This window comes from Gobio gobio (genome assembly GCF_949357685.1).
Source record: "Gobio gobio genome assembly, chromosome: 25".
Classification (NCBI taxonomy): Eukaryota; Metazoa; Chordata; class Actinopteri; order Cypriniformes; family Gobionidae; genus Gobio; species Gobio gobio.
In genome coordinates this window covers 35,214,005-35,227,834 of record NC_137121.1, presented here as the reverse complement: position 1 = coordinate 35,227,834, position 13,830 = coordinate 35,214,005, and the positions used below count along the sequence as shown (strand labels likewise).

The following is a 13,830-nucleotide window of genomic DNA, read 5'->3' as shown; positions in this document are numbered from 1 at the left end:
TTTTTGTCTGATTTTCAAATACTTTTATGGTTCAAATCAAAGTTTGTAATGCTATTATTCACCTCGTAGCTGGTTGGCTTGGTTCATGGCTTATACCGCTTTAGTAAAGACATTTTGAAATCCCTGTGGATAAATGGGGTTAAAGCTGTAGTCTACGATGTTGAAAATCAGTCGAGAAAGCCTGAATTTTTAAAAAACTCATCCCGCCCCTCCACACGCACACCCCTCCCCTCTGTGCGTCACTCCAACAACAACGTCACTCAGTCAAGCAGGAGTAAACATCGGAACAGAGATGTACCATGTGCTTAGTCGCTTCAATCTAATGACCGCGCTAATGACACATCATATGTAAAGTTGACTTTCGACACTTGAACAGTTGCTTCATCAACAATTCAATGTCACCATTGTCGTAGCAAAATAGCTCAGAGGCACACGTTTGAGTTCACGCCCACGCAAGATTAGCAACACATGCAATGTTCTATCGGCTCGAACAGAAAACCGCTAACGTTAGGACTATTGAAACAGTCAAGCACTTCAAGAAATATAATTACTTTGACCCGTGATAGGCGATGCTAAACGGCTAACATTCCAATGCCGACCGGCAGCATGATCATGTTGTCAGACTGATAAAAAGCTATTTATGTAATACACCACACCATAAAAGTAAAAAATAAATGCATACCTGCTCAACAAATAATCAGCGTTGGTTTTAAGTCCAAGGTTTCTCTGAAGCTTCCTCAAACGGGCAATGGTGGACCCTATATTGATTCGGCTTTGAGTCCGGCGTTCTTCACTTTTTTTTTTAAATCTCTGCTCTTTCCTCAATTGACTTTCTCTTTCTTCCAACCTTGATTGTTGGGGCGAGCAGGGGCCGCTTTCTGATGTCTGTTTGTTGGTTTTTCTCCATTGCTGAGTTGATGCTGCCTACTTGCCCGCAAAATTTCATGTCGCAGGAGGGGTCGGGGTGGGGTGCGGTGGGTGGAGACGCGAGTGGAGCAGGGGATTGGATGAGAGCAGTTAACCAATGTAAGCTGTCCGGCCGGACAGCTTACATTGGTCAATTTCTCTGCGGGTGTACACCCAATAGAGTGAATGGATTTTTTTCATTCTTTTTTCTCTTCATATTGTTAGGATTGTACTGTAGAACCATAACCAGCATCTAAACGAGGTTATTAATAATGAACAATCTTTGAAATCGTAGACCATGGCTTTAACGGATCACAGATCGGAGCAGACAGGCAAAAAGAGTGAGTATTCAGTTCAATATACTTTGAAGAGAGTGAAGATATGTAACTAGACTTTCCTTTGTTTACAGACTTCTGAGGCAGCGTAACAGTTTAATGATCTACAGAAAAATAAAGAGAGCTTTGGTGAGAACTAAAGAAATATTGTGCTTGTGCGCTTGTGGAAGTACGTGAACTTGTCCTTGAGAGAACTCTGCCCTGCTTTGTCGGTGTGACTGGTGCGCTTCGTTTATAGGCGAGATCCAGTCTAATCCAGGTTTCGGCGAGCTGTCGTTTCTGCCGGGCGCTGCCTCGTCTTCTGTCCAGTGCATGGAGTATTTCGTCAGTCATCTTTCATGTGAGGATTTCTCTCCGGTCACCCACCAGAGTGGATTACGTCGTTGGACGCCGCGTGTGGTCTCTAGAACTGAATCAGCAGCTCCTGTGGGAGGTTGAACTTCCTCAGCTGACGAAGGAAGTACAGTCTCTGCTGGGCCTTTTTCATAATGGAGTCAATGTGATTGTCCCACTTCAGGTCCTGAGAGATGGTAGTGCCCAGGAACCTGAATGACTCCACTGCTTCCACAGTGCTGTTCATGATGATGTGGGGGAGAGCTGGGCTCCTGAAGTCTACAATCATCTCCACCGTTTTGAGCGTGTTGAGCTCAAGGTTGTTATAACTGCACCAGACAGCCAGCTGTTCAACCTCCAGTCTGTAAGCAGACTCGTCACCGTTTTGGATGAGGCCGATGACAGTGGTGTCGCCTGCAAATTTCAGGAGCTTCACAGAGGGGTCTTTAGAAGTGCAGTCATTGGTGTACAGGGAGAAGAGCAGTGGGGAGAGAACACACCCCTGGGGGGCGCCAGTATTGGTAGTGAGAGTCCTGGGTGTGAGTTTCCCCAGTCTCACTCGCTGTTGTCGGTCTGTTGAGGATAGCATGGAGAGCTGGGTCAGTTTAGCTGAGAGAAGATCAGGCATGATGGTATTGAAGGCCGAACTGAAGTCCGCAAATAAGATCCTTGCATAAGTCCCATGTCTGTCGAGATGTTGCAGGATATAATGCAGTCCAAAGCTGACTGCATCATCCACAGACCTGTTTGCTCTGTAGGCAAATTGAAGAGGATCCAGCAAGGGTCCAGTGATGTCCTTCAGGTTGGCCAGAACCTCTTTCAAATGACTTTGATAATTGCTCGAATCATGCCCTTGTGTGTTTACATACCTAATGCTAGAAAAGTCACCAAGTTTTATATCATTCTGATGAAGCTGTGATTTTGAAAAATTCCAAATGTGGTTCATAGGTTCAGTTTTTCATAGGTGTGTGTGTGTGTGTGTGTGTGTATATATATAATTGTGCGTGCGTGTGTGTGAGTGGATGTGTCAATATCATACTCTTGATGTTTTAGAGTGTCACCCCTTTACTGCTGTGTACTTTTTTTCAGCATTGTGGCCGATTTGTTGATTGTACACAAAAATATTAGGTGAATTTTTGTGTTTTTGCCAATTTCCCATTCATTTCCTATGGTCGGTCATTTATGACCGAAGACAATGAACGCTACTTTTTTTTAACAACCAATTAGCATGCTCGAATCATGACCTCAACTTTTTTTTGTGTGTTTACATACCTAATGCTAGAAAAGTCACCAAGTTTTATATCATTCCGATGAAGCTATGATTTTTAACATTTCAAAACAGAAAATGTTCCGGTCAGTAATGACCGAAGAGCACCAGAGGGTTAATCTGATTACTTATAAATATTAGATTATTGTTTCAACATAATTCACTCATAAAGGGAGAGGTGGCCCTCTAATCTATTTTAGTTCAAATGAACAGCTAGAGCACATACCATACTTATTTAGCTTGTCAACTTAATGAAGAATGAGATTTTCTGGAAATAAATGCTCTAAATGACATACGTTTTTATTTGAAAGTTTTGAAGAAATGTCAGTAGTTTATAGAATACATTTTACTCAAATACGCAAACGAATGAATAAATCCAGGGAACTAAAGTCTTTGCATTTAACTTTTATCTGCACACATGGCTGATGAAATTAAAATAAAGTATAATGGAGTTTATGAATTGAGTCTTAAGTTTTTAAAACAGCTTTATTTCTTTTAAAAGTATTTACACATCTCTAATTTTGTCTTTACTTCCGCAAATCCATTTTATTTTAGGATTGTTTCTCAGGTATTTTAGAACTTTTCTAAAATAAAAATAAAAAATATATATATATATATAAATAATAGACATAATTCCTTATTTTAGAGATAGTTATTTTATTGGTGTAGGTATGAATGCTCGTTGTTGGAAGGTAAAACTTCACTTTTGAGCGAGCTTCAAATGAAAATAACAAGTTCTAAATCAGTTTGGATGAGCTTTACACAAGTTGGGAAAAACTGTGATAGTCAGCCATTTACATAAGGGGAAAAAAAATGACACTTATTTTTTTCTCTTCTTTCAATCAAGGACAGAGTGAATGATTTGATCACAATTGGTACTCTGAAACATGCTTCGCCTAATTTATAAAAATAAAACAAAATAATTAGTTAAAATTATGTCAGTTACCATTTGCAACAAAACATAATATGTAAGATTAAGGATATAAATATTAAAACACACAACAGCTCTTTAAATGAGAAGATGGGTGGCTCTTAAAAGAGCCTTTGGGGTGGGTAAGGTCAGAGGTCACCTCACTTAGAGCTGGTGTATTTGGTCACAGCCTTTGTGCCCTCGGACACGGCGTGTTTGGCCAGCTCTCCGGGCAGCAGCAGACGCACGGCGGTCTGGATCTCTCTAGAGGTGATGGTGGAGCGCTTGTTGTAGTGCGCCAGACGAGACGCCTCACCGGCGATGCGCTCGAAGATGTCGTTGACGAAAGAGTTCATGATGCCCATCGCCTTGGAGGAGATGCCGGTGTCAGGATGAACCTGCTTCAGGACTTTGTACACATAGATAGCGTAGCTCTCCTTCCTGGACTTTCTGCGCTTCTTTCCTCCCTTACCGGCGGTCTTGGTGACGGCCTTCTTGGAGCCCTTCTTAGGCGCGGACTTTGCTGGTTCAGGCATGATGAAGAGTCAATGTCCGCTGAAGAGCGATACAGAGGCTTTTATTCACCGACATATGCTAATTTACTAAGAGATGTGAGAATTTTCTGATTGGCTGTTTTCATAGGCCAAACCCATAAACTCGTATTTCATTGGACAACTCAAAGCAGCGGGTAAATATTAGCCCCGCCCACCGCTTTATGTTTGAAAAAGACCCCGCACGTTTTCGTTTCCTTTGTTCATGTCCCGCTCTTTTTTGATTTGATTAAAGTCTGAAGACTCGTTTTTAGAATAAAGTAATACGATCCATTTTTAAAATAGCCCATTTACCACTAACATATCACTTTATTTTCATCATTTTAATTTAGTTCTTGATTCTGTAAATCACTTGAAATTGCAATATTCTCTGAAAGAAACATAACTCCTGTTTTGAATACCAGCCAAAAGCTCATTTAAACGCAATACAGTATTTAAATAATCTTAAAAGAAACTTAAATTAGGTGTAGAAATTAGAAATGCCAATGTTTTTTTTTTTTGCAGAATTTACACATTTTTGGTTATTCATATCAGCTTATTTGAAAGGGTATAATGTATAACCAGCATTGCTGTGGCATGACTCTTTATGTGAGAGAGTGTGTGGCTCTTAAAAGAGCCGTTGGGCTTGTGGTTTCTCTTGATTTCAGGCTTTTATCCTCCGAAGCCGTACAGGGTGCGTCCCTGCCGCTTCAGCGCGTACACAACATCCATGGCGGTGACGGTCTTTCTCTTGGCGTGCTCGGTGTAGGTCACGGCATCGCGGATCACGTTCTCCAGGAACACCTTCAACACTCCGCGGGTCTCCTCGTAGATCAGACCGGAAATGCGCTTGACACCGCCGCGGCGAGCCAGACGACGGATGGCGGGTTTGGTGATTCCCTGGATGTTATCGCGCAAAACTTTCCGATGACGCTTTGCCCCTCCTTTACCGAGCCCTTTGCCACCTTTGCCTCTGCCAGACATGATTAACTCTGAGTACTTCAGTCGGTCAAATGACAACAACGAGTGGGGCATAAGCGCTATACGGAGGCCGTTTATATTTGCTTACAGGACCTGACAGAAACCACCACCACGCAACAGCCCCGCCTCTCGATATCGTTCCGCACAAGACAATGTGATTTAACCCTAAACCTGATCTCACGAGGCCTGTCCTTTGTTTAATATTAAAAAACAAGTTTTATAAGATTATTTTGACTAAGATATTTTATATCATATATAGAGATACTGAATGAATGATCGCATGTTAATGCCAAGTGTTAACACAGCCAGAATACCTCTAGAGTAGATCATTTCTGATAACAAGCAAAATAAATAGTAAGTAAATTACATTTGACATAAAGTCTAAATTACATTATAAGCTGCTCTCGTATGCTGGATATTTATGAAGCATTTAAAGGTCCCATGGCATGAAATTGTCATTTTATGAGGTTTTTCGACATTAATATGAGTTCCCCTAGCCTGAATATTATCCCCAAGTGGCTAGAAATTGTAAAACCGAGTTCTGGCTGTCTTTCTCTGCCTTTGAGAAAATGACAGGCCAGACTAGCCAATCTTGAAGTCTCCTGTTATGAAGTCAAAACAGGAACGGTTACCTCCCTTTCCTCCGCCCAGAGAATTTGGCACGCCCATGCAAGCGCCATATTTGTCCTCGAGAGATCATGGCTTGTGAACGAGTGAATGCTGGCAGTTTCTCAGTGTTTGGATGTACAAATGAAAACAGAAGTCTTTTTTCAGTTCCTTCTGATCTGTGATCAGTGATTTCTGATGTTTAGCTAATTATTCAAGTTCACACAGAACTGTATTATTCGTTCTGCGGCTTCTCTCTCTCCAGACAGAAAGGTGTTTTCGTGTTTTCGTGTTTTCTATCTTGTGAGTCAGTGTTTTTGTACGTCCTCATCGCGTCTATCTGTTCTAAAATGTGCATACAGTCAAGAGTTTCTGCTCAACATCGGCTGAGTCACATCTCTTTAGAGATAAACCTCACGCACGCCGAAGCTCGGGCTGCACTGGCCGGTCGGCCTTCAACATCACCGACCCCCAGTACTGCATCTGGCCCACAGCGGAGGCGCCCAACGCGGCGCGAGATTAAGCAGAAGGGGGGTAAGCGTGAGCATATCCGGGCTAGCCAGCCTAGCCCACAATAAACTGGATTACATTCGATTACTGCTGTTGTGTCTTTGTTTGCACTGTGTACTCAATGTACACTGACGCTTTTCATTTGATAGGAAAAATATCTAAATATCTAAAATATCTAAAAATAATGCTATAATCAACACTTACTCGTAACTCGTTCATCTTGACAGCTGTAATGGTACATTGCATGTGTTACAAAGTTGGTAATAAGGATGAAGACGGACTTGGTGTGACTGGGACTCGTGTTTATTCAGAACTCTCAGATACAAACACAATAAACTCGCACTGACAGACAGCGCTCTCACAAATCAGTAGTTACTATAAATAACTTTGTTAGCAATCGCTCCGTCTCTGGTCCGTGATGTCCGGTTCGCGATCGAATCGTTCTTTTGAACCGGTTCTTTTTAGTGAACCGAACCAGTTCACCAAATCGGACGGAATCGTTCTAAACGGTTCACATCTCCAGTCAGCGCTGATCCATAATTTACTAGAGTTACTAACTTTCTGACATGAGTGACAGTCCCTCCGACTAGAAATAAACGAAAAACCTGTAGTATATGCTAGTAACTACAACAGTTCACTGAACTGAGACGTGCTGAGAACTGATGAGAAGTGAACTCAGGTCCATCCGTCTCTCTGGCAGCAGCTTGTGCCGTAGACCTCGTTAAACCACGCCCCCTCCGCTACAAGATCTGATACTCATTCAAATGCAAAGATGTCAGCCAATCACAACAGTGGGCGTTTTTACTGAAGTCTCACAGCAGACACGCCTCTTGAAACAGGGCATTCAGCCAGAGGGCAAACATCAGTATAGAAAAAATGCCTTTTATTTCTAAATTATGACATTTTGTGATGTAAAAATCATACTAACAATATAAGTACACCTCAGGAAACATTATAAAATAATAAAAAAAATGCCATGCCATGGGACCTTTAAGGCTTTTTGGTGAGTTAACTTCGGGCCAGGCGCGTAACCGTGGCAACGTGCCCGATGAATCCGGCTATAGACCTATATAGGCCTCTTTGATCTACACTGTATGTCTGTATGTCTCCCTTTAGCTGAACTTGACCATAAGAGTAATCTCTTCTTTGGCCTTCAACATACCATAAAAGTTTCAGAACAGCCCATGCCACTATTAGGGAGCAGCTGAAGATTTGATAAAAACTGTGGATGAGCGAATGATAGAGTTGGAAAGAAAACAGCTGTATGTTTTCAGACAGACTGAAGATGAAAAGAAGTGGCAAACTCCTGGGGTCCGTTCTTCGTACCTCACTTAACACATCTGAGATGATTTGACAGACCCCAGATCTTTTAATGGTGACACCTGATGTCTGGCTAATTTGGTTTTTCAAACGAATTTGCGGATTGGATTAAAATATCTGGATTAAATGATCTAACACAGTGATTCTCAAAGTGTGGTACGCAGAGGAATCACTAAATAAATTAATGTTAAAACACATACATTTTAATTTAATCTTTATTTTAGTAAAGGTTTTGTTTTACATTTAATTACAGTACAGTTTTAATTTAACTGTACAGCACATTTTAATTCAATCATTATTTAATTATTTTATTTACCTGTATGTAAGCACAGTGCAGTGTTAATGTACAAACAGTGTATTTACAATGTTAAAGTGGCTGACAACAATACATATTCGTATTAGGAATAAACTGCCTAGTTTTTGAACTGTGCAGAGCTGTAGCTGAATAGTTAGGCCGACTGTGCTACTGTATTTTAATGTTGGTCATTATGGTGGTACTTGGAGAGCCAAATATTTTCAGAGGTGGTACTTGGTATAAAAAGTTTGAGAACCAATGATCTGAGATCACTGCACGTTCTTGTGTTCCCTGAAGAGGGCAGATGCATCGATACTCGAAACTACGATTAGCAATGCAGCGATTGGCTGCCGGCAAGACAGCGTAATGACATCATAAAATTAAAACAGCCACCTGGCAAAAAAACTTGACAAATTACACAAAAAAAACCCCACAAATATCTGGACCTTTATAAGGAAACAGCTAAACGACCATGATAAAACATTTTTTTAACATTTAGTTATTTAGTTAGTAGTATTTGTACACCCTTTACATTTTTATTTCAATGTTGTAATTTAATTTTTAATTCAATTTGAAGCAGATTTGTAACGTGATAGTATAAAAGTTTCTTAAGGGTCATGATCAAATTATCTGCATCTCTTGCGCTGCATCAAGCCATCCCATAATATCCGTCATCACTTAAATGAATGCAACTGTAACTGTACAACACCTGTGTAAACCTCCAATAAAATTATAAAGTAATTATTCCATCACAAATAAATCGCTCAATCAAGTGGCTGTGTCTAGTATTATACACAACATTATAATATTATATACATTCTCATATACATATACAGTATAAAATTTGTATATTATTGTTATTTAAAAGTATTATTATTGCCCCTGGTTCAGTAATGAACTCTTGTAATAAAGTAGCAGTGGCTGGGACAGATTTTAAGTATCACCTCAAGATGCCCCTGTTTACATGAAATAAGCCGCTCCAGAGCAGGTTTAAGCTTCCGGACCTGTTGCTATGACAGCAAGTCCAGAATGAGCGTTGAAGAACCAAACAATCCAAGATCATGCCAAATCATCAACAATCAAATCCGGCTAACTAAGTTAGCCACGTACGAAGAACGGACCCCTGGATAAAAGGTTAAGAACTGTATAAAAATGAGTTACGAGTGTAATTGTGAGATGTTCTCCATCTCTTTAAATGTCATTAAAGTCTAAGCTTTGGCATCCAGAATAAAATGTGTTTTTATTACATGAAAAGGCTACAATCATAAAAATCAAAACAAAGTCTTGAGAAAAAAATCCTTGTTGTAATGAAATGTTGCTATGGCAACGCTGTACCACAATGGAAAATAGTTAAAAAGTAGTTTTTCTATAAATTATGATTTCTTTTAGAAATTGATAGATTTATATACTTAGAACTCATGCAACCCAAAAATAAGTAGATCCACATAATTTAATCTTCAAAATGACAAACTCATCCTCACTCTCATCCCATGAGTGAACTCTGCATTCCTCATATTCATTTATCTGTATATGTATTAATTAAAAGACATCATTTTGCTATTTATACGTAAATACAATTATACTACAATAAACTCTTCAAATAAATAAATAACTGCGATCATATTATTGATGCTATTATCTATAAACAATCCCAATGGGGGAAAACATCACTGCACTTCCACTGTGGGACAGCGGTGCCATATGGACACATCAATATTTACTCAATTTACAGTAAAACTGTTGGACAAGTTTTTTTTGTGAATAAAAATATATAATTGACTTTCCAAAGATGCTGCAAATAAATCCCCCTTAAGAAGAGACGCTTAGAAATGAGGTTATTAGAGCAATTTCTGGAGCACTTCAGCTTCTGTGATGGTGACTAAGAGTTTTTAGGAGGGACATTCAAATGTCATGTGACTTAAAAACAGCACATCATTGGCCACCTGCTCATATTCAGTGTTTAAACTGGAAATTCTCTAATTCTGTGCAGTTTTGGTGGCTCTTAAAAGAGCCTTGGGGGTTTGAAGCGGCTGATGCAGATGCTGGTCTAGGCGCGCTCTCCGCGGATGCGGCGGGCCAGCTGGATGTCTTTGGGCATGATGGTGACCCTCTTGGCGTGGATGGCGCACAGGTTGGTGTCCTCGAACAGACCGACCAAATAAGCCTCGCTGGCCTCCTGCAGGGCCATGACCGCGGAGCTCTGGAAGCGCAGATCCGTCTTGAAGTCCTGAGCGATTTCTCTCACCAGCCGCTGGAAAGGCAGTTTGCGGATCAGCAGCTCGGTGGACTTCTGATAACGGCGGATCTCTCGCAGAGCCACGGTCCCGGGTCTGTAGCGGTGAGGCTTCTTGACGCCGCCGGTGGCCGGGGCGCTCTTACGGGCGGCTTTAGTGGCGAGCTGTTTCCTCGGGGCTTTACCACCGGTGGATTTACGAGCGGTCTGCTTAGTTCTTGCCATTGCTGCAGTTACTTCTCTCTGTCCTGCTGACGCTGGAAATGCTGCTCTTTGCTACACGCCTGGTTTTATAGCATTGGACCGCCACGAGCTCACAGTGACGCGAGGGAGCAGAGGCTTGTGATTGGCTAGTTTGTGACGTCTGAGCATGTGCGCTAGCCAATGACTGCGCGTTCCCTCTTTTCAAACACGCGATGGTTTCCCGCTCGAGCTGCTTCTATTGACTACATCAAACAAAGAATAAATTACACCTCCCGGATCTTTATACTCACATTGCTGTATTTATTTGTTCTGAAATATTGGCCTTAATTCCCAGTGGTTGTGCAGATCTTGGATTAGAACACAATCACAGTCTATATATAAAAACACCGCAGCCAGAAAAGACACACTAGGGTTGCCACACGGGGCGTATAACAGTTGTTCTGTAGAGCAGCCGCCACTAAACGGCAAAACACCCAGAATAATATTTATCAATTTGTTACCCCGAAGCTAACATGCATATTGATTTTTATTTCAGATATAAGTATTATTTTAATATTAGGGGCAATAGTTTGGGTGGCAAACATAGCGGATCATCAAGTGGCTGTACAAACATGCACACCGTGTGTGACTCTTACTTTTGTATTTGAGAAAAAAAAAACATTTATACATTTGACTGTTCTGATAAGTCATTTCCATTATCAACCAAATGACTCTATAAGGTTTTAAAGTAATAAAGGAAGTGCTCTTTGCCAGATAAAGTGGGTGGCTCTTAAAAGAGCCTTTAGGTTGCGAAAACAGTATTTAATCTGTTTATTTGGATTTGGCGGCCTTCTCGGTCTTCTTGGGCAGCAGCACCGCCTGGATGTTGGGCAGCACGCCGCCCTGAGCGATGGTCACTCCGCCCATAAGTTTGTTCAGCTCCTCGTCGTTGCGCACCGCCAGCTGCAGGTGACGGGGGATGATGCGGGTCTTCTTGTTGTCCCGAGCGGCGTTTCCAGCCAGCTCCAGGATCTCAGCGGTAAGATACTCGAGCACAGCGGCCAGATAAACCGGAGCACCGGCACCGACGCGCTGAGCGTAGTTTCCTTTACGGAGAAGCCTGTGAACACGGCCGACGGGGAACTGCAGTCCCGCCCTGGAGGAGCGAGTCTTAGCCTTTGCTCGGGCTTTACCACCGGTTTTGCCTCTACCGCTCATTTTTTTTATATATCACTTGCTGAAACTTTCTGGATTGAAACTAAGAAAATGAATATTCGTGTACCCACACACTATCTTTATACGAGAGTGCCAGTCGCCCATTGGTTTAGAGTCTGAAGAGATTTCAACCAATCACTGAACTTCCCTCCAAAGCCCAACCCCCGTTTCTAGCGGGAAAATGTTGCACAAGAATTTGTGATTGATAAAACAGAACAACAGATTAAACTACTGAAATATTTGATATTGTATAGTGAAAATGTATATTTTATAGTGCATTACAGATGGTAAGGGAATTATATCCCTTAAAATCCATTTAACAATGTGGTTTTCTGTGTGCAGTTAATGTAAACATCTTTGAACTAAAATGGTGACAATTTTTCAAATAATTACTTCACTCTCGATGTGTTACTGGGGTTTGACATGCACACTTTAACATGGGATATGGATATTAATCGCTGTTTCTACCAAAAGCGCTACACCTTTCACTCACTGTATATTCTGGGCACATTGATCTTCTGATACTGTAGTTTTATGGTCCTTTTGTAATATTGTAGTTTTATCACTGCCTTGGGTTGAGTCACAATCATCCAGCAGTGTCGAGTGAATATATTCTGTCTGTACTGATGTTTTGTATGAATAAAATAGTTAAGTGATTCAAAACTTATTTTATCTGGTCACTAATCTTGATATATTGTTAGTTTAGATTGCATGAGTACGTTAAGTGGCCGCGAGTCAAATCTCTGCTGTTTTTCAAAATTATCAAAAAAGTAAAATACTGGAGTTTTGCTCTTTTTCAGAAATAGTGGATGGCTCTTAAAAGAGCCGTTGAGGAATGAGCTATATTGGTATGTAAAAATATTTACTTCTTTTTGGGAGCTGCCTTTTTAGGCTTTGCCGTCTTGGGTTTCGCTGCCTTGGCTTTTTTGGGGCTCTTGGCTGCTTTCTTAGCGGCTGCTGGCTTCTTTGCCTTCTTGGGGCTCTTCGTCGCCTTCTTAGCGGCTGAGGCGGCGGGTTTCTTGGCCTTCTTGGGCGATTTCTTGGCGGCGGCTTTGGGCTTCTTTGCCGCGGCGCTTTTGGGCTTCTTGGCGGCGGCGGGTTTCTTGGCCGCGGGCTTCTTCGCTTTAGGAGCCGCTTTCTTGTTCGCGGGCTTCTTCTTGGTCTCGGCTTGCTGCTTGTTGAGCTTGAATGAGCCCGAGGCGCCGGTCCCTTTGACCTGCACCAGGGTGCCTTTAGTCACCAGGCTCTTGATGGCGATCTTGACGCGGGAGTTGTTCTTCTCCACGTCGTAGCCGCTGGCGGCGAGAGCTTTCTTCAGGGCGGCGAGGGACACGCCGCTCCTCTCCTTGGATGCGGACACAGCTTTGACGATGAGCTCGCCGACGCCTGGACCTGCTTTCTTGGCTTTCGCAGCGGACTTCTTCTTGGGCGCTTTGGCCGGGGCGGCAGCAGCCGGGGCTGGGGCGGTTTCTGCCATCTCTCTCTGATCGGATCTAAAGTCTTTCAAGCGCTGTCTGGTTTCAGCAATGACTGGCGCTCGCGCGGCGCTGCGCTCTTCAATAACACATGAGAACCTTATAGACTCAACCTGCCCGCTCGGTGTCTGTGCGCGTCCACGAGCCCCTCACGCGTGTGTTTTCTTCTCTTACATTTGGGGCAAAACTGAAGCGGTGAAATAGTTTGTCACAGTCAAAACAAAGTGAACACCAAGCAGAGGTTCTGAGCTTTCATTAGAGACTAAAACACGTGAAGAGGATTTGTTTCTTTTGCCTCCATCAGATCAAACCCAAGGCGAGCATCAGCCACGGGGAAAAGCCGCGTGTGAATTTGATGGATAGTTTAAGTGTAAAAGTTGCTAAAATCCCAAACGCGTCCTCTGTGTGTTCAGCAAACAGTCTGAAAGAGACTTTAATGAAATCAGCATCAGTGAGGGCGTGAGGAGGCTTTCATACAGCTGCTGTTTTGGGCAGCTTGAAGCACACGAACATCATCCGGAGGATCCGAGTCTCTCTGTGACTCTCATGTATGGCCAGCAGATGATCTGTACTCATAATAACAATAATCATAATAATAAATACTCATGATCATGTGTTAATGTTTTAACTAAATCATCACATTTGTTTCTCCTCATCTCTCATTCATCTCAGTTTCTGCATGTGAATGAGGATTGTGTTAGAGCTCATCTGAATGAGTTGTTAATTTACAG

General features: G+C 42.1%; 4 protein-coding genes across 4 annotated transcripts; all 4 read right to left on the bottom strand.

Annotated features, from left to right (window-relative positions):
• Window positions 1–3,912: 3,912 nt before the first annotated feature.
• Window positions 3,913–4,287, bottom strand: LOC307122014 (histone H2B-like; the record flags this gene model as incomplete). The annotated part of the gene is made up of 1 exon (XM_079809816.1): window positions 3,913–4,287. One exon carries the CDS (start codon window positions 4,285–4,287, stop codon window positions 3,913–3,915), a length of 375 nt encoding a protein of 124 aa, XP_079665942.1.
• A 5,753-nt stretch (window positions 4,288–10,040) lies between these two features.
• On the bottom strand, window positions 10,041–10,451 carry LOC307122009 (histone H3.2; the record flags this gene model as incomplete). Its single annotated transcript, XM_079809811.1, has 1 exon — window positions 10,041–10,451. One exon carries the CDS (start codon window positions 10,449–10,451, stop codon window positions 10,041–10,043), a length of 411 nt encoding a protein of 136 aa, XP_079665937.1.
• Window positions 10,452–11,240: 789 nt separating this feature from the next.
• LOC307122011 (histone H2A-like) lies at window positions 11,241–11,627 on the bottom strand (the record flags this gene model as incomplete). The annotated part of the gene is made up of 1 exon (XM_079809813.1): window positions 11,241–11,627. The coding sequence occupies one exon, from the start codon at window positions 11,625–11,627 to the stop codon at window positions 11,241–11,243; it is 387 nt and encodes a 128-aa protein (XP_079665939.1).
• An 859-nt stretch (window positions 11,628–12,486) lies between these two features.
• LOC307122007 (histone H1-like) lies at window positions 12,487–13,101 on the bottom strand (the record flags this gene model as incomplete). Its single annotated transcript, XM_079809809.1, has 1 exon — window positions 12,487–13,101. The coding sequence occupies one exon, from the start codon at window positions 13,099–13,101 to the stop codon at window positions 12,487–12,489; it is 615 nt and encodes a 204-aa protein (XP_079665935.1).
• Window positions 13,102–13,830: the final 729 nt, after the last annotated feature.